This window comes from Mustela nivalis (assembly GCF_964662115.1).
Source record: "Mustela nivalis genome assembly, chromosome: 2".
Classification (NCBI taxonomy): Eukaryota; Metazoa; Chordata; class Mammalia; order Carnivora; family Mustelidae; genus Mustela; species Mustela nivalis.
Genome location: NC_139021.1, coordinates 150843766 through 150865441, shown reverse-complemented (window position 1 = coordinate 150865441; position 21676 = coordinate 150843766). Strand labels below are relative to the sequence as shown.

The following is a 21676-nucleotide window of genomic DNA, read 5'->3' as shown; positions in this document are numbered from 1 at the left end:
TTGACATATATTCCTACATGATTTTGTCTAAAAAGCTATTCCATTCATTGTGACCAATGTAACTAATGACTTTGTTTTTCACAAAATACTGGCCATTACTTAAAAATCAATATTCGTTTAACTGAATATTTCTGTTTTTTTTATTAACATATAATGTACTATTTGCCCCAGGCGTACAGGTCTATGAATCATCAGGCTTACACATTTCACAGCACTCACCATAGCACATACCCTGCCCAGTGTCCATAACCCAGCCACTATCCCTACCTCCGCCCCAGCAACCCTAAGTTTGTTTCATGAGATTGAGTCTCTAATGGCTTATCTCCCTCCCGATCCCATTTTGTTTCATTTTTACCCTCCCTACCTCCCAACAAGCCCCCGCCTAGACTCTCAAATTCCTCATATTAGAGAGATCATATGATAATTGTCTTTCTCTGATTGATTTATTTCACTTAGCATAATACCGTCTAATTCCATCCACATCACTGCAAATGGCAAGATTTCATTTCTTTTGAAGGCTGCATAGTATTCCACTGTATGTTTCTTAATGTTTTATTTTTCTAAGAATAAAATTTTTGGGTGGCCTGGGTGGCTGAGTCATTAAGTGTCTGCCTTTGGCTCAGGTTATGATCCCAGGGTCCTGGGATTGAGCCCCACTGAGCAGGACTCCCTGCTCAGCAGGAAGCCTGCTTTTCCCTCTCCTACTCCCCCTGCTTGTGTTCCCACTCTCGCTCTCCCTCTGTCAAATAAATAAATAAAATCTTAAAAAAAAAAAAAAGAATAAACTTTATGTTTACAAGTCACTCACTAAAATCAATGCTCTTCTCTTTTGATAAAGTTACATCTTTTGTTGCCCTTACTTTATAAATTTCAAAGGAAAATGCTAACTCAATTGTTATGGTGACTACCTATTCTGCAGTTATTTTAGTACTGGAAGTAGAGGTTTGTTCCTGACCTTTGCACACTCTCTCATACTGTTGCATAGCTTCTTCCACATTTTGATTACTTAACTGCTCCTGCAAAATGAAAAAGCATGAATTCAATGCAAATGTAACTAAAATGAACAGTGGTATTTAACAGTGAAACCTGAAAACAGGGTTCAATGTTGGGTTTGAAATCTCTCTCCCACAAGGTTGACTACTAGTCTCATGCTTCCAAGTTTCTTTTGCCCTGGAAAAAAGGGCTGGGTGAAAAAACTTGACACATTTAATCCACCACAAAGTTTACTACCCAGTCATTTTATTTACTCAATTTTTTTTAAGCTACCATGTTCTCCTACACACCAGAAAAAGAAGAAATGAAGAAATGGAGGTTTACTATGCATTTAACATAGGAGGAACAAGGAATGCCATAAAAAAAAAAAGCCTCTTATCAATAAACTTAAAGGGCAGAAAAATAGGGTCCTCTACCCCCTCTATGTAGGAAGTAGCTGAGGAGTTTGAAAAAAGTAACAGGAGCCACAAGAGGCAAGAGTAAATTACGGGCTCTGGAAATCCTCCAATTCTAGTTTTAACCTATCAGGTAATCCAACTTTCACTTCCTATCTCATTTAACATCAACACTATCTCCTTACATTTCAAGTCTTTTCATTACAGAACCTGAAAATCTCAGAAACCTATTATGAAAGCACAGACTGTTTTATTAGGATTAGATTCACTTAAAAATTAAAATCATGTGTTTACACTTAGTCATTAGTTTGCTTCATTCAAAAGTCAACATGCAAAGAATACAATAAATCCACTTTATAACTGTTGCCAAATCCATTTAACTGATGTCAAGCAAAATTTAACCACTTATAAAGGGATTTTGCTACTTTTTGTAAGACATGAGCTTCATTTTCTTTTTGCTTTTTATTCTGAAATGGTTTTAGAATTACAGAAGAGTCACAAAGATAGCAAACATATCCCGTATAAGCTCTACTTAGCTTCCCCTAATGTTAACTCTTGTATTACCACAGTACATTTATTTAAAAATCGAGAAACACTGGACCAAAATATGAGCAGTTGAGTCTCTATGCTCTATTATTTAAAATATGGAAACAATCATCTTTGTATGAAAAAAAGAAATTAGCACTGCTATAAATAATTTTAATAACACTATAGACTGTATTGGATTTCACCAGTTTCTCCAGTGAATATCGTTTTTTGCTTCTAGGATCTCATATAGGATATAAGACTGAATTTAGTAATCGTATCCCCTTAATCTCCTCCAATTTGTGAGAAGTCCTTGGTAGTCCCTCTCTTTAATGGCCCTGACACTTTTTACTGGTCGGGTATTGTATACAAACATCCTCAGTTTGGATTTGTTTGATGTTGTCTCATGATTAGACTGAAGTTATGGATTTGGGGGGAAAAATACCACATAAGAGATGTGCCTTTCTGGTCACACAGGTCAAATCAGGAAGCACATGGTATCAATATGATTTACTACTGGTGATGTCATTCTTGAACACCTGGTTAAGGTGGTGTCTGCCAGGTTTCTCTACTGTGAAGTTACTAATTTTTCCTTTCCATACTCTATTCATTAGAAGCAAATCACTATAACCTTATTTAAGTAATTAATTTTTAGATTCCAGAAATAGTCAAGAGAAAATCTGTTATAAAGAACTGATACACTGAGGTGCCTGCCTGGCTCAGCTGGCTAAGTGTCTGACTCTCGATTTTGGCTCACATCATGATTGCAGGATCAGGAGATCAGGGCCAGCATCGGGCTCCAAGCTCAGTGGTGAGACTGCTTGAGATTCTCTTTCTTTCTCTCTCTCTGTACCCTTCCCCCACTCGCACTCACTCTCTCAAATAAATAAATAAATAAAATCTTTAAAAGAAAAAAAGAATAGATACATTTAAGTAGACACTAAAACGTACAAAAGAATCTACTTAAACTATTTTTAAAAACAAGACTGTTACCTTGAGTTGCTGAATAGTTCGCTGTTTCATATCTATTTCCTGCAAACACTGGTTTTTCTTTTTCTCCAGTTCATTAATTTTAATCCGCAGTAATTTCTCCTCATCACGCATTACAGAAACCTAAAAAGTAATGTTTATAAAACAAATTAAATATTTTTATAAATGCTAAATTTTTGTTGACGTTTAAAATTCATGGCCAGTGGTTCAAAAATTTGTTATCTTTTAAAACCCATTAGAGTGCTTGCTTCGGCAGCACATATACTAAAACCCATTAGAGGGGTGCCCAGGTGGCTCAGTCAGTTAAACATCTGCCTTGAATCAAGTCATGATCCCAGAGTCCTAGGACAGCGCCCCACTTTGGGGCTTCTCCCTCTTCTTCCGCTCATATTCTCACTGTCTCACTATCTCTCTTCCTGTCTCTCTCCAATAAATAAATAAAATCTTTAAAAAAAAAAACCTTTAGAAAAATTATAGATTCTAACATACTGTATATGACTTCAAATTACCAGGAAATTTCTTAATACACTAAAGGAGAATGCACATGAAAAGATCATTTTCTTCTAACGATATTTTAAGAATCTCAAACTCTGTAAGTGCTCTCAAAAAAAGAATCAACACAGCACCTTGCAACAGCAAAACCATTATCACAAAGAAATCAATAAAGATACTCTAAGAGGAAAATACTGGCTCAGTTTTCCAACAGTTATTGAGTAATGTGATCCAGTAAAACAAGAAATACTTTAAAAGCAAATAATGGCCCACAGAGGATGAAAATGGAACAGTTACAAGAACAAAAGTTATTCATGTATGTGAAGGTCAGTTGATCTTTTATTTTACTGGTAACCTCATTCTACAAACTTGTTAGAGACATCAAAAGCACTATGAACTAGTATGTAAATCTTCACAAAAAATATATATATAATCTACAAACATCTTTATGCCAATTTCATTTCCATCACATCAATTCTAGAGATTTCATAAAATGAAGAAGATTAATTGAAAAAAGTTCTCCTTCATAAAAAGCCTGGAAATATACTTAATAATAATAGCTCTGAGTGGTTTGGTTTCAGGGAATTTTTACATTCCTTTTTAGACTTTCTGAAAGTTCCAAACTTACTACAATACATATTTCCTTTATAATCATACATTAAGACTATTTATTTAACTGCTTATTTTGTTTAAAATGTGGGACTTGTAGTAACAAACACCAACCTTATCAATTTTACAGGTATAAACTGCCAACCAATAATAAATAAAGATCATGTGTTGCATCAATATGCACATAGGGACCACGTCAGTTTCCATCCTGGCTCTACCATTTACTAGCTAAGTGAACTTGAACAAGTTATACCTCACAATACATAATTAAAAACAATGCCTACCCCTAATATTTGTCTGAGAACTAAATGAAATATTATGTATAAACTCAGCATAACTGACCCAGAGTAAGCTGTTATTATTAGTAGTAGTACTAGCATTGACATTACACATTATTTTGAAAAAGAGAAAACAATCTTTATAACGATTATTAGAATACTAGTAACATAACTGAAGAAGAGATACACTTATAAAAAGTGGGATGAAAAAAATCTCGAAGTTAAAAAGCAATCTTTATATATAGGTGATCCCATAAACAAAAATAAAAACATATAAGTATGTACAGTATTTACATACATTGTTAAGCACAATATATATATCTAATTAGATAAATTAATCTAATACACTATGTTAAATACAATATAACATATGTATCTAAATAATTACTTTGTGTTTTCATGATCCAGAAGTGTGTTTTAGGGTGCCTGGGTGGCTCAGTCAGTTCAGCATCTGTCTTTGGCTCAGATCATGATCCTGGGGTCTTGGGATGGAGCCCCACATCAGGCTCCTTGCTCAGCAGGGAGTCTGCTTCTCCCTCTCCCTTTGCCCCTCTTCCCTCTCTCTCAAATAAATAAAATCCTTAAAAAATTTTTTTAAATTTAAAAAAAGTGCGCTTTAGTGATCTAAAAGTGATCTAAAAGAACACTGACAAGAGCTGTTATATTTAAAAAGAAAAGAGAAACGTTTGGGAAGAAGGCTTTCATTTAAATCTACATTTGTTAAAAAATATTTCCAGGGGCGCCTGGGTTGTTCAGTCATTAAGCGACTGCCTTTGGCTCAGGTCATGAGCCCCTGAGGGTTCTGGGATTGAGCCCCACATCAGGCTCTCTGCTCAGTAGGAAGCCTGCTTCTCCCTTTCTCTCTGCTCCTCCCCACTTGTGTTCCCTCTCTCATTCTGTCTCTGCCAAATAAATAAATAAAGTCTTTGAAAATTTTTTTTCCAAATAATATATACAATAAAAAGGTTTAATTAGAAAAAGTTATTATTTAATTGGAAAAAAGAGCTATTATTTAAGTAATTGGTTCCACTTGAGTCAAAGTCAATTATACCATGCCTGAAATGGTTACTGATAATCATGGTGCTCAGAAATAGTATCTTAAACCAGGGACTTTACATGTCTAGAAAGTAAACAATCCAAATCTTTTGAGTGACAAGTGCTTTCCCAAATTATGCCACATTGCTTTGAACTTACTGATTTGACTAAGAATTTTCCTATAACTAATTATAGTTTAAGTCATCTTTACTGTCTTACATTTCTAATCTGATCTAGTACTGAAATATTTGTCACATGACCTAGAAACCTTCTGTATGTAATTACAAGAAACATCACAGTATTTTGCATTGTAAAACAGGGGTACCTGGGTGGCTCAGTCGGTTAAGCGAATGCCTTTGGCTTAAGGTCATGATCCTGGGGTCCTAAGATTAAGCCCCAAATCTGGCTCCCTGCTCAGTGGGGAGTCAGCTTCTCCTTCTCCCTCTGCTTCTCCCCGCCCCCCAACTTGTGTTCTCTCTTTCTGTGAAATAAAATAAAATATATGAAAGAAAATATGAGGGTGGTGGGGTTATGGACATTGGGGAAGGTATGTGCTATGGTGAGTGATGTGAAGCGTGTAAACCTAGAGATTCACAGACTTGTACCCCTGGGGCTAATAATATGTTATATGTTAATAAAAAAAGAAAAAAATATTTAAAAAAAAAAGGAAGAAAGAAAATATAGGGGCACCTGGGTGGCTCAAATGGTTAAGCATCTGCCTCTGGCTCAGGTCATGATATCTAGGTACTGGGATCAAGCCCCAAGTTGGGCTCTGAGCTCAGCAGGGTGTCTATTTCTCCCTCTCCCTCTGTCTCTCCCCCTGCTTATGTTCTCTCTCTCTCTCAAATGAATAAAATCTTAAAAAAAAGAAAGAAAATATGAACAAATGATTTCATAGACTAGAAACCAGAAGAGACAAATATCCAATAAAAACATGAATAGATGCTGTACTTCATTAAGTAATCAGAGGAATGCCATTTCAAATGACAATGATATACCCCTTCATATCCTCTGATCAAACAATTCCACCCCCGGAATATAAACTCTTGCACAAGTATACCCACAGGCATGTGTAAGAGAGGAATACAGTTTCTAAGAGCAAAAAAAGAAGAAAAAAATCTGACTGGTCAACTGGCAAATAGATAAATAAATTGCACACACCCTTCACACAAGGGTGGAAGTAGTTATTACAACCATATATAAATGAACCTCAGGAATATGTGAAAAATAAAGAGTCTCAGAAAAATACAATATACTGCTTAGAAATAAAAAATAGGTATGACTTAAATTATATTTTTAGAAGATAAAAGATAAACACAAAACATTCAATGTAATAACTTCTATGGAGGTAGGAAACCTATAGGGATGGGACCCACAAGCATTTGCTGTATCAATTTCACAGACCTTACACATTAAATATTCTTTGTGACTAACTCAAAGTAATATTATATAATTCTTTAAAATTCTCTTAGTTTTTTAAAAAAAGAAATAAATAAAAATAATAAAACCGTTTCAGCTTTTAGAAAAAGTCTAACTACAAGACAAAATCAAGGAGTCAGAATAGGAAAATTAATAAATTTAAATTCATGAAAATCAAAAATCTGACCTAAACAAAAAGAACCTTACCAAGAAAAACAGCAATAAGGGCAGGGGTCTACAATTCATACTCTTAAAAAGATTAACTTCCTGAATATGTTATAGGCTTCTATAACGCAAAACTAATTTAAAAACAGAATAAAAATCAATAACCCAAATTTAAGAAGCCCAAGATATGAATACACAGCTCACAGAAACACACACACACACACACACACACACACACAAATGGCTTTTAAACAAAATGATACTCACTCATAATTAGAAAAATGCAAACTGGAATTACAGTGACTTTTTAAAAACTAAAGTTTTTAAAATTAGAAACAGAATTATACTTTTTATTAAGATTTTATTTATTTGACAGAGAGGGAGAGCACAAGCAGGGGAAGCTGTAGTCAGAAGAAGAAGGAGAAGCAGGCCTCCCACAGAGCGCGAAGCCAACACAGGGCTCATACCCAATATCCCATAATCAAGACCCAAGCCAAAGGCTGATGCTTAACTGACTGAGCCACCCAGGCATCCCCAGATATATACTCTTTATCTGTCAAATATAAAAAAAATATGATAAAATACTACTTTGTGGATAAGGGTGAAAGAAATACTCTTATTCTCATACATTACTTCTGGCATATAAATTGGCCTAACAAGCATAATAAATACCAAATTACAATGTACCAACAAAATTCTACTTAAGAATGACTCGTAAATGTTCAAATAATTTTGCTACAGAAGGTCAATCAGAAGAAGATGAAATCATCTGAATTGTCCAACAATCCAGGACCAATTAACATTTCTGTCATAATTTTGTGATCATTTTGTAGTCATAAAATTTTGTAGTCATAAAATAACTATGTTACCCTGATACGACAGCCAAGATGCGCTACTAAGTGAAAAAACTAAGATTTACAACAGTGTTTACAGGATGCTTTCATTTTTTTTTAAACAAAGAGGAAAAAAAAAAAAAGGATAGAAAGAGGAAGAAGTAAAGAAAAAGAAAATAACTGGTGTCATATGATGCCTTGAAGAGAAACTTGATCACTGGGACAGCTGGGAGGGAATTTTCTCACTGAATGCACATTTGTATATTTTGTATTTGGAATCAGTGATTGTATTTCCTATTTTCAAACTATAAAAACTTGTAACAACTATACTGCATACTCTTGTGAATATTATCTGCAAACAGAAGTCTGCTTTTTACTTTTGGTGGGGAACTGAACTGGGCAGTCCTTAATAGAAAAAAGGATTCTAGTACTACACGAGGCACATTTTTTTCTTTTTTGAAATTTATTGTTTTTTATTTTAATTACAGCAAAGCTAACAGAGTGTTATATTAGTTTCAGTGGTTCAACAATTCCACACATTACTCAGTGCTCATCATTAGTGATTAATGTGCTCTTAATCCCCACCACCTCTTTTACCCTTCCCCCAAGATCTCCCCCACATATTTTTTCCTAATGTTGGACATTCTTCACTTTAAGCTTTCTTTTGTGAAATAAGTGTTCTTCTCACTTAAAAAAAAAAAAATTGAGTTGATAAATGTTTTATTCTAAAATTAGTGTCAAAAAATGTGCTCTATAATGAAAACAATCTTTGTTATTTAAATTGGCCACACAACTTTTCAAATAACCTACCTCTTTCTGAACTTGCTCAATCTGTTTTTTGGCATCAGTGAGTTTCTCTTTCAGCTCAGCATAATCTTCTTCCTTCCTCTGAAGATCTGCTTTCAGAGTCTGTGTAAGGGCAGAGCTTGCAGATAGCTCCTCTTTCAACCTAAAGAACACAAATCATTTTTCTATAGTGACACACCACAAACCACACAGGATCATACATGTGAGCTAGTAACAACCTATAAAATTCTAAATTTTCAGAATCCCAGACTGTCCAATCAATGACTGAGTCCTTCATAGAAGATTTCATGTTATTTTATGAACAGATTTTTGCAATAACTTTTAGTTCCAAAGACTTAGTTGAACTAAGTTCAAGTTCTTTACTCTTTAAACACACTATGCTAGATTAAGTTATACCCACCTAAATAATTTAAAAGATAGAGGAAATCTGATAAAATAAACCCTTTGTACATTTTTAAATATTTTAATAACATTATCTTACTTTTCTGCTTTTTGCAAGTTGGTTTCCTTTTCTTCTTCCTTTAACTGAAGTGAATGCTTTGCATCTTGCAAATTACTTGTTAATTGTGAGATTTCTTCTTTCAACTTGACTTCCCTTTCACTTAAATCTCTGTTGTTTTTGACAGAATCCTGAAGATTTGCTTGAAATTCCTTTAGATTTTGTTCTAGCTCTAAGATGACAGATTCCTTTTCCAAAATTTCTTGTTTTAACTTGGCTGAATGATTGCATTCATCTTTTTGAGTTTCTAAAATTGCTTCAAGTTCTTTTATTCTCATCTTATAGCAAGTAACATCTTGTGTAAGTTCTGAAAGTGCTCTCTTCCCTTCAACTACATGTTGTACTTGATTATCAAGAGAAATATTTTTTTCTTGCAATTCTTGTTGCAGCTGCTGTATAAGATTTTCCTTTTCTTTTAGTAGGTCACCTTGATTTTTATTCTCCTTCTCCTCTGTTTTTAATCTATTGTTTTCAGCCATGCAACCTTTTAATTCTGCCTGTAACTTTTCAATTTGTTGTTCCAGTTCCTGGATCTGATGACTCTTTTTGGAAGAGACCTTTACAATTTCCTTGCATTCTTCCCAAATGGCCTCAATACTAGAATGGAAAGAACTTTCCCTACTGAGTTCTTGAATATGATATTCTTTAACCTGCTTACTTACCAAATTATCATTCTCTAAAAGGTGTAACTGTGTATTTGGCAAATTATCCTCTTGAGAACCACTTGACAGATCCCTGAGATTGAGTAAATCTATGTTTGAGATCTGAGCAACTGAATCAAGCATTCGCAGTTCATCTATTTTTGCTTGCATTAATTTAATTTGGGAAACATTATTTGTGATGTTTTTCCTAGCGGTTTCTATCTCCTTTGACAATCTCACAATCTTTTCCTCTTGTTCTTGATTTATACCTCTCTGCACATGTAACTCAGAAATTGCATTATCATAATTTGACTGAATTTGTTGGACCTCTATACTTAAAGTAAAACTCTTTTTTTCAGAAAGAGAAAGTTCCTGCTGCAAACTAATAATCTTTTTATTTAATTCTGCTTTTTCTGCCTTTTCATTTTTAAGTTCATTTTCAGTGGAAAGTAAACATGTTTTCAGCTCTTCATTATTTTCTTGTAAAATTCTAATGCCTTCCCCATCTTCTGAAATGCTCTTCTGCATTTCTTCACTTTTCTTTTCATCTTCAGGGATAGTTGGACTAGCATGAATAGATCCTTTAAAAATAAGAAAATTGCTATTAATCGGGTAAATCTTAAGAAAACCAAAAAGTTACCATATAAGCCAACATTTAAACATTAGAAAAAAAAATGGAAGCAAACTTCTAATGAAAAACAAAAGTAAGCCACTGAGTGAAAAAAAAAAAAAAAACAGCTTGCAAAACACACCAATATAAGCCCATTAAAAACTATAGCTCCATTAATTAATGCAGAAAGAGCAAAAGAAGTACACCAAAACTGACGCAAACTACCCAATTTTTTTATAACTTTCAATATTCTTTCAATTATCTACTAATTATCTACTAATTAGTAGATAATTTCAATTATCTACTAATATTTGTTGTTATTATAATGTGGGACAGAGGGAAGGAAATCACATGAGACACCCCAATGCAGACATTCCAAATCCTAAAGATAATTTAAAAGCACAAATGTATTACAGATCTACTAAATGAATGACTTGAAAACTGAGTACCTTGTATTTTCATAGCTAAAATTAGGGGGAAAATGGTTGAAATTCTGGAAACTCTCATGCAGCCTTACCCATCACTAGCTGTATAACTGTCAAACTCCTTAACCCTATGACCACTTCCTCAGGAAAACAAAAATAGTATCATCTATCTCAGTTTCCATAGAATTTATGCAAAAACAAGCTTTATTAGTTCAGTTTTCATTCTTCGAATACAATCCACATTAGTTTCCTTCACCCAACCATCTAGATGCTACTGTACAGCTGTAACTGTGGAATCCCAAGATCTCTTTTCTTTAATATGGACTAATTTTAAAAGCTCAGTGAATAAGGATTTATTATCTATAACTTACATTGTTATAGATAATAAAATTACATTGTCTCCTCTGCCTCAAAGAGTGCAGGGAAAACATGGCATTACCCTTGTGATAGAGCGTCACTTTCATCAAAGCTTGATGAGGAGTGTATTTCTGAAGCTTTTCTTATGTTTGTAGTTACATTTTCCTAATTTACTGCCTTGAGATTCATGATTTATTCTAAGTATTCCAGCTACTCTGAAATCTTAAAGATTTACACTATTTTTATAACAAACTTGCCCACTTACTCTTACATATTTTTTCTTTTTTTAATAATTTTCAGCCAATATATCCTTCTTCATCAGACTGTCTCCTATCATCTTACAGTTATGGCAAGTCATCCCAAAGTGGAATGACTCTATCTTCTCCACTGGTTCAGACTTCTATTCTACTTTCCATTTAATATAATTCTCCACTTTTGATGCTATTTTTATACCTTTGACTTCATCAGTGGAAATGACTAAGTAGGAAAACTAAATGAGGATGGATTTTTTTTTTTTTATAACTTAGAAATGGTTTTCTAGGGACGCCTGGGTGGCTCAGTTGGTTAAGCAGCTGCCTTCCGCTCAGGTCATGATCCCAGCGTCCTGGGATCGAGTCCCACATCAGGCTCCTTGCTCCGCAGGGAGCCTTCTTCTCCCTCTGACTCTGCCTTCCACTCTGTCTGCCTGTGCTCGCTCTCGCTCGCTCTCTCTCTGACAAATAAACAAATAAAATCTTTAAAAAAAAAAAAGAAAAAAGAAATGGTTTTCTAAGAAAACCATGCTCTTTAAAAAAACAAGTTATAAAACTATCTGAACCATTCATCAGGAGAGAGAGAGAGAAAGGATCTAAGCAAGTTTAAAATGACAACAATCAGAAATTCAGAACTCACAAATAGATCCTATCTATCCTGAGTCAAGAGATTTGAGTCATGCATACCATATGGATACATATAGTCCCTAAACCCTAGAGTGCATACAGAAAGCTCAGTGAAACTTTTGTGATCAAGTAATGTTCTTCTTTTAATTTTACCATATTCAAGAACTAGGATAATTACATAAGGTAAATCAAACTAATTTGTTTTGTACCTATTTTTTTTTTTTTTTTCCAAACAATCACACTACTCTTTCAGAAAACTTTAAATTGTCTACAGCCATACCACCCTGAACGTGCCTGAACTCGTCTGATCTCGGAAGCTAAGCACGGTCGGGCCTGGTTAGTACTTGGATGGGAGAAAACTTTAAATGTTTTATATCCAAAGATTTATACAACATATTCGGGACAGCCTTCTTAGGAAATCATTAAAGTATTTGTCCAGCAATAGAGATGGGATAACTTTTAAGTATCCATTGTTAACTTATAAAAACTAAACACAAACAACAAGAATGCAGTTGACACTTTAATTCAGTATTTACACTACATTCAACCTATACTCTCCTGCTTGTATTCTGTTCCAACAATTACAGTTTGATTGAAAAATCACAAGTAAGCAGACTATATTGTGTCTCCGGTTTGTCTCTTTTATTGCTATCTGAAGCCTTATTTCTTGGACTGTTCACATGGCTACCAGTTTTCCCAAACTACAGAAACAATGATCTCAAGCAAGCAAATTCACTTCCACGGGGAAATGGCTTTGCATTTCCATGAAGCATCAAGCATCCCATGAAACTATCAACCCCCTGATATTATCCTAGTGGTTAAAGGAGTCAGAGATTTTATTCTAGACATTTTTTAGTATGAGGTAAAGGGGAGGAGGGTGGTTACAGCTACGATTTTCATAGGACACCTTATGTAATCCCTGTTGTCTCTAATAACATAAATAATTGAGAAATAGTCAAAGTAGTTGTGACTTTAAGGAGAAAAAAAGTCTTTTGTCGTGTTACCTAAATTTACTTAAATCTATCTGCATCAAAATTATTTATAGCTAACAACTATAGTTCTTAAGTATGCTTCTTCATGAATGGGTTACCTTTAGGATTAGTCCCACTGTGTGTTTCACTTGTTCCTGGCCACTTCTACTTCTTTTTTTTTTTTTTTTAAGATTTATTTATTTATTTGACAGGCAGAGATCACAAGTAGGCAGACAGGCAGCCAGGGGGCGGGGGGACAGGCTCCCCGCGGAGCAGAGAGCCCAATGCAGGGCTCGATCCCAGGACCCTGGGATCATGATCTGAGCTGAAGGCAGAGGCTTTAACCCACTGAGCCACCCAGATGCCCCACCACTTCTACTTCTTAGTGACCTACAGATCCTACATTCTCAGCTATTCTATGGCACTGACCAAAGTGAAAGGAGGAAAGGAGGAAAAAATCATAACAAACTTGTCCTCCCAGTAGCAAAGAATAACAGAAGGCATATGCATATTAGTCTCAATCTATTAGCTCACACAGCACTATACATCCCATAAACCATATATCTAATATTATCCTCTAAGGCATCTACTTTTGAAAACATTCATTTTACTGCAGCTCTATGAGGTGTTTATTAAGTTGGTGTACTACCCCACTGTTTTCATCGTTGACAACCCAGGAGGCAGGTGGTACTTATTTTACTTTACTAATAACAAAAGTAAGACTTAACTTACCCATTTTTGAAGCAGCTAGGAAGGTTTCTAAAGCTACGTTTCTAAACCTCTTAGAAAGCCCTTACTCCCTGTATCATATTACAACAGTTTTCTAAAAGAGATAACAGGGATGCCTGGGTTGCTCAGTTAGTTATGCCACTGCCTTCGGCTCAGGTCATGATCTCAGGGTCCTGGGATGGAGCCCCACATCGGGCTTCCTGCTCAGTGCAGAGCTTGCTTCTCCCTCTCCCTCTGCCTGCTGCTCTGCCTACTTGTGCTCTCTATCTCTCTGTCAAATAAAGAAATCTTAAAAAAAAAAAAATTAAATTAAAAAAAGAGAGGTAACAAATAGCTTAGAGAGAACTTTAAAATTGATCCATCTTCCACATAAATAGGGACTTATACTATACAGTAAGCATGTACCTACTTTTTTAGTAATTCATTCACCTACTTTTTTAGTAATGTACCTACTTTTTTAGTAATTCCCTAATAAATGCAATAACTTGAGCACATACGTCTTTCATAATGCTCAGCTTGAAGTCTTACTGGCAAATGTCTTTTCATAGACGGAATAAACAATGTGGGGAGATTTGGGCATAAGAAAATACTATAATTATGAAAATAGAAGTGATGTTTTAACTACCATAGATACAGAAGTTAAAAGAATCATACGTATGCAAAATGTGATAAAAACACAGTATCTAAAAATATTTTATTAAAATAAAGGACAGCTATAAATACATATACCCATACTCTAGGCAGTCTATAACATGTTAGCAAAAAATCAGTGACATATACATTTTCTTGTTTTTTTTTTAATAAAAATTTCCTTCTATTTACAACTTTTCCCATTACCAGCTTAGGAACTAACTTTCTGAAAGCCCTCCTAATGGCAAGTTAAGTAGTACCTTTCTTTGCTGGTGGCTCTTCTAGTTGAAGTTCATTTTTATTTATTCTTTTTCTTCCCAAATCAGTTTTGGTTTTGTTGTCCTCAGGCACTTCAGTGGTTTCATCAGAAGCTGATTTATTGTTTATTATTAAAGAAAATGTACCATCCTTATGCTAAAATAAATAAAGATTAGTTGGCATATACAAAGCTGTAAGAAACAAAAGCTATAGGAATTATGTTTCAGTAGTGTAGCGTAAAAATTTTATTTTCAAATTTGTTGAAACATTTTCTAAATTATTTCTTAAGTCTCACCCTAAATAACTGATGGCTCTGGCAAGAGAGTAATATTAACTAACTTGTACATTCAGTAAGGAAAACAAAAACACTTATCTTAAAGTCAGTTAAGCATATAACTTTATCCTGATACCTACAAGCAAATTCATTGTTAATGGGCTAGATATTATTACTGAAAAACCCTAAAATACTTACCCCAGTCACATTCAAAATGTGTTTTGAAAAGAAAAATACAAAACACTATGACAAAATTGTTTTATATACTTGACCTTAAAATCTTGAGGTTCCACTCTAGAAACTCAACAACTGTTTTGTTACCAAAGCCTCTGAAAGATAGGCAGCATTTTTTTATACTTTAACAACTCCCAGAAAAATAATTTTTGGCCTCAGCTTTAAATATATAGCCTATATATATATTTAAAGATATACAGTCTACAGACAGCCTTAAAACTGAGCCTCTTATTTATCTAAACAATAAAAATCACTTAGACTTCTATTTTTTTAAAGCAAATATTATGCCTCCCTAAAAGGCTAGCAGAAAAGGATACTATATACTGTTATCTGGGAAAAGGAAGGGTAAAACTCAGCAATTAAGGACTAGTTTATAAAATTATCAAAGGTATAGTAAAGTCAGAGATTTTTTTTTAAATGCAAAGATTATTTAAATCCCTTCTGCTGGTAGCAAACCATTTTTAGGGATTAAAAAAAAAGTGCATGAAAAACAAAAAGTCATTTTCCATCATAAAATCAAACATTTTATTCAGGAGATTAGATGCTTTTTTAAATTATAAATTAATGAGGTTTTTTAAAGAAGTTTTTTTAGATAAGAGGGTCTCATGATGAAAAACCGCTACTCTCACAATTAGTCCCCTGGTAGCACTGAGAAATAACAAAATCCTGGAATAGAAAGATCACACCTGTGACAGAGCCTAAGAGTTTTCAAACACTGCATGACAGGTCAAGTTGTCTCTTCCCTCACTCTTGGGAAATGATCTGATCATTTTTCCCCCTCCTTCAAGTTAAACAACTTCTCCAAAAAAAAATCTATCCTCCATAACTGTTCTTTTTCTTTAAAGATTTTATTTATTTTATTTGACAGACAGAGATTACAAGTAGGCAGAGAGGCAAGCAGAGGGAGAGAGGAAAAAGCAGGTTCCCCGCTGAGCAGAAAGCCTTATGGGATCATGACCTGAGCTGAGGCAGAGGCTTTAACCCACTGAGCCACCCAGGCACCCTGATATTTTTTTTTTAAGATTATTTATTTATTTATTTGACAGACGAGTAGGCAGAGAGGTAGGCAGAGAGAGAGGAGGAAGCAGGCTCCCCGCTGAGCAGAAAGCTCAATGCGGGGCTCATACCCAGGACCCTGGGATCATGACCCAAGCTGAAGGGAGAGGCTTTAACTTACTGAGCCACCCAGGGGCCCCTACACAACTGTTACTGAAAGGAGTCTTTTCTACCCCTAGAGTATGTGTGGATATTAAATGATCAAGAACTACCATTCAAAATAAAGTTTATCATTAGGAAGAGTCTGCTTTCAACACAAGTTTTGGAACAGTGACCTAGATCAACAATTAAATAGCACATCAGGTGAAGTTCCAAATTACTTCACATTTGTTTACGTATTTACGTGAAAAATTTCACATACTATTTAAACCTAGCTGGTAACAGAATCTACAACCAATCTAAAAAACTATTTATAGGCTAGGACTATTAAAATAGGAACATTGCTAAGTTTTTTTTTTTTTTAAGATTTTATTTATTTATTTGACAGAGAAAGACACAGTGAGAGAGGGAACACAAGAAGGGTAGGGGGAAAGGGAGAAGAAGGCTTCCCTCGGAGCAGGAAGCCCGATGTGGGACTCGATCCCAGGACTCTGGGATCATGACCTGAGCCAAAGGCAGACGCCCAACAACTGAGCCATCCAGGTGCCCAAACATTGCTATTTTAAATTGTTTATTTACTATTACTTAAACATGACTAACACACTGCGGTATATAAACATCCTATAGAAATAAATAGAATTCCAGCTTAAATTTCCAATAATTTTCTTCAAAGAAGTAGTTGCCAGAGTGATGTCTCTGGCTTTTTTTTCTTGTTTTTATTTTCCTTCACCAAACCAAACAAGACTTACAATCCAAATCAAGTGATCAGAGCAAAACCATGTGCTGAATAGCCAAACAAAAGTGCTAAGAGTCCGAAGGCCCAGCAGTTCATACTATAAAAAGTCAAGCTCCCAGTCCCAAAAGGTCTTATCTCCCCTTATTTCACAAGTCAATATCCTCTCTTAATTTCTACCGCCACCATCCAATTACCTGTAATCAGAGGCCTCATCAACCATCACCTGACTCTCCCAAAGAGGCTTTTCTGGTCTCTATGCCTCCAGTCTAACTCCATCTCAATCCCATCCTCCAAATTTCCAAATACATCAAACTCAAAATAAAAAATCAACTTTACTACTCTTCTCCTTAAAATTAATGACTTCTCATTGCCCATCAAATAAAACTCAAACTCTTTAATGCAGAATTTAAGAACTTCAACCACCTTACCCCAACCCACTGCTTCCTGTCTCACTTCTCACCTCTCCTTGCTTCAAACTTTTTCTTGAACAATGCTTTCCTACACTGACTGAAAGATTTCCCATTTCTAGGACTTTGAGCATTCTGAATCCTAAACCTGGAAGGCCAGCCTATTTTCTTGTCCCTCCCAGGTATGGACTGCCCCTTCCCCATACTTTCAACTGACCGAATTTTAATCATCCTTCATGGCTCAACTTAATCATTTTCATCTCCAGAAAGTATTCCCTAAACCTCCACCTATTCTCAGCTTCCTATATATACTGACTACCACTGCACATTTCATTGTAATTCTGTTTACGCGGTTTCTCTCCTACTGAGGAGTCATTAAGGGGACTAGTTTTTAGTCATCTATATAATTCTCAAAATCTAACAGTACCCGGGACACAGCAGACATTCAACAAGTGTTTTTGTTGTTGTTGTTATTGTTGTTTTGACTGAAATAAATCATTTTATGCTTCTCATCCTTGCTCTTCTCCTTACTACAAGGGTGTCTCTCCCAGTTCAGGTACCAAAAAAAAAAAAAAAAAAGTCAGACAGACTGAATAATGCTTCTAAAGAATACCAAAATGGAGGTCTGCTATCAGAGATTAGACCGAAGGTAAGCTATTCTAGAATGCTTCTTATTTACTCCTATAGTATCAAAAGCCCACCTAATGCTCAGATGATTATGAGAATACTGGTGAATACTGGACCCTGACTTTAAAGAGAGAAAGGATAGTCAATAGCACTTTTTACAAGATGTCAATCTTGCCTCATCTGGAAGAAAAGACATACTTTTTATTCAAACAATAATATAAAGGAGTTTACAATAAAAAAACATAAAGGAAAACCAAAACCATTGTTTAAAAAAAAAAAAGGATTAAAAGGCAGGCTGATTATGCTAAACTGACTAAATATGAAATTACCTAAGCTTGTACTTCTAAAACCCTTAAACATTACATGGCATAATATATGATGCAATTTTTAAAATAAAATATCCTTGCCATTAAGCATATGAACATTAGCAAAAAAAATGCATTTAATAAGAATAACCCTCTAACCAGGGCGCCTGGGTGGCTCAGTGGGCTAAGCCGCTGCCTTCGGCTCAGGTCATGATCTCAGGGTCCTGGGATCGAGTCCCGCATCGGGCTCTCTGCTCAGCGGGGAGCCTGCTTCCTCCTCTCTCTCTCTGCCTACTTGTAATCTCTCTCTGTCAAATAAATAAATAAAATCTTTAAAAAAAAAAAAAAGATTTAAATTAAAAAAAAAAAGAATAACCCTCTAACCAAAAAAAAAACCCTAACTCCACTGAATTTCATTTATAGTTCTATATAAAGACATAGAAATACAGATAGATACAGTGATAGAAACAAAGAGAGACAGAAATCTTTATGACCTCCAGATATCTGATCCTTTAGCCCAAAGCTCCCCTTCCAACTAGCTAAGGCTTAGACTTCCAAGAGCAACATATTCTTTTCTTTCACATATGTAAAGCACTTGCCAGAATAGTTCATGGGATATTATGTTCAAAGAGGTCAAATGCCCTTTTGCATGTTCTCAAAAACTCAGATTTGCACAATGGTAAACTAAATTCAACACCAAAACAAGCAATTCAACATTCTTAGTAAATTAATCTTAGCTAAATAAGTTATTTTAAATTACTTTATTTTGAACTAAAACATAGACTTTTTAATGTAATTTGTAAGGCAGACAAAGTTAAATTCTTATACTGCTTGCAAATGTGTTTTCTGTATGAAATTTCACATTTTGAAATTTGTTGTTTGTATCCTCTTTTTGATCAATTTTATCTACCAACTCCTGAATTCTTTGATTCTGCATAAGTATTTTCTTTGGAAAGAAGAAAAATAGCAATGTTTAATAAATATATTTTAGGATAGATAAAATGCAAGTCTGGTGCAATTTTAGAATTCCTTCACCTTTTAAGACTAAGTAAAAATATCTGTATGCATAGTATGACCTTATTTATGTTTATTTCAGTAACATATGTTTATTTCAATAAAGGAAAGAAAAGCAATATAACATAGTGGGTAAGAGGAATCTGGAATCAGACTATCCAGGAATGAATCCTAAACTTTTCTACCTTCTGAAGCTGTATGGCCCTGGGCAAGTTATTTTAGGTCTCTGTAAAAATAAAAAATAGTAACAGTATCTACATCATAAAGTTGTTCTGAGATCTAAAAGAGTTAATATATGTAGAACATTTTAGAGGATACATAGTTAAGTGTTCTATAAAAATAAATACATATGGGGTGCCTGGATGGCTCAGTCAGTTAAGCATCCCACTCCTCATTTCAGCTCAGGTCATGATCTCAGGGTCTTGGAATCAAGCCCCGTGGCAGGTTCTGCATTCAGTGGGGAGTTTGAGATTCTCTCTCTCTCTCGCTCTCCCTCTGCCCCTCACCCCTGCTCCAGTGCACTCTATATCTTAAATAAATAAATAAAATCTTTCAAATAAATAAATAAGGTAAACATCTAAAAACAAGCTATCAACCAACTTGGTTTTCTCTCTTATTTTCATTCAGGAGGAAGATTATGGGGGGGCTTTCTTATCTTCTATTTTACATAGAAAAAAGATGTATGTATATGTTCTCTATATATAAATAAAATATCTTCTGGAAAGACTGAAGAAGCTTTCCAGGGGCTATCATTGGAAACTTATAATTTTCAATCTTCTATCAATTATTACTTTTTCTTTAATTATTTTAAAAATAAAAGTACCTTGTCATAATTCATGTTCCTTCAATTACTCATTAAGTTCCTTATCAAGACAAAATAAAACTGGAAGTATTACCTTATTAGATTTCTCAAGCTCTTGAACCAACGAATTTAAATTAATTTCTGATTCTGAAAAAATAAGAATATTGAAAATAAATAAGCATCTAAAACATATATCACTGAATAATCACAAAACATGTATTACATTTGGGAAAAATGATTTTGACAGGCCTAGAAGCACGGCATTCACCTACTAATTCTACCCCCAGAGGGCAATGTTTCTGAAAAAGCCACATTCAACATCCCATGCAGAGTAAAAATGAATGACATACACTAAATTATAAAAAATTTCTGGTATAATTTCAGAGAAGAGAGAAAAATAGTACCTTTCTAGTCCACTTAATTATGTAGAAACACCACTTACCTGCTATTTTCTAACAATTTTTTTTTCACAAAGGGCAGAATATTTAATCTAACACTTAAAAATCAGGTATGACATTATAAATATATATGTAAATTTAAAAAAAAATACACACACACACACACACACATATATAGCTCAGAGCTGGCATGGAGTACCAGCAAACTTAAGAGCACTCCAGAGGAGTCACTTTATCCCAAACTTATAAGCCCAGAGCAGAATATACTACACTATGACAATTCATAAAAAATACAGAATAAAATTCACAGCATTACAATTTCCTGTAAGATTTCTTTATTTGCTCATAAAACTAATGCTTAGTTTGATGGTTGTTGTTCTTTAGTTTTGTTTAGCTTTTTTTGAGAAGTACATTTTCTACTAATATTAGTCTGAAAGTAAATAAAGGCAAAAAAAGGTTTTAATAGTAAAGTACTACAAAGCCACTAAAATGTTAAATTTTAATTAAATATTATCTAGATCAAAGAATCTTCTAGTCACTTAGTAAATAAGCTACATAAATCTCTTATACTCACCAACTATCTTTGTATACATTTGTAACATCTAATATGGTAAGATACTTCTACTTACCATTTTCTCTCTTTTTTAACTCTTCCTGGGTTTTGATTAATTCTTCTTTGGTTTTAGTTAATTCAGCCTTAACTTGATTAAATTTTATTTCTAAACAAGCAATAGCTTCCTGGGGGTCAGCAAGAGATGCAATATATAAGTGAGCAATTTCAGCCTGTTTCTTAATATCAGTGACATCATCTTGAAGAGAATCAATAATATCTTCAATTCCTACATGATTATGTGCTTCCTAAAAATAGCAAAAACCACATGCCTATTGTTAACAGTGGCTTTCACTCTTACAATGTGGCACTATCTGATTTAGACAGTTTTAACATGTAGCAAAAAATTCACAACTTAAAATGTTTTCCAATAATGTATATTAAAGTATCTCCAATTATGAAAAAGCTGTGTTCCATTATGCATTTTCTGTTTTATGGAATGGGAGACATAGTTCCACTCTTTAAAAAAAAGTCATAAGCTAGAAGTCATTATAGAACAATTATGACATCAGTTCAGGTATAGTTTCACTTGTAAGTCTCCTAATTCTCTGTTGGGACAGTTGAGGAAACAAACC

The 21676-nt window shown here is 34.3% G+C and overlaps 1 protein-coding gene across 19 annotated transcripts in view; it reads right to left on the bottom strand.

The window, feature by feature from the left end:
- KIF20B (kinesin family member 20B) overlaps positions 1-21676 on the bottom strand; it is a 67321-nt gene that overhangs the window by 21531 nt on the left and 24114 nt on the right. For 10 of the 19 annotated variants that reach the window (XM_082721870.1, XM_082721863.1, XM_082721872.1 and 7 more), the window contains 7 exons: positions 21121-21349; positions 20188-20240; positions 14542-14695; positions 9023-10262; positions 8545-8683; positions 2907-3026; positions 956-1016 (listed from right to left, as the gene is read on the bottom strand). In XM_082721870.1, coding sequence (XP_082577996.1) covers positions 956-1016; positions 2907-3026; positions 8545-8683; positions 9023-10262; positions 14542-14695; positions 20188-20240; positions 21121-21349 — 1996 coding nt within the window. The remainder of the gene's footprint in view (positions 1-955; positions 1017-2906; positions 3027-8544; positions 8684-9022; positions 10263-14541; positions 14696-20187; positions 20241-21120; positions 21350-21676) is intronic. The other 9 variants (XM_082721877.1, XM_082721869.1, XM_082721864.1 and 6 more) reach the window with 1 other exon arrangement.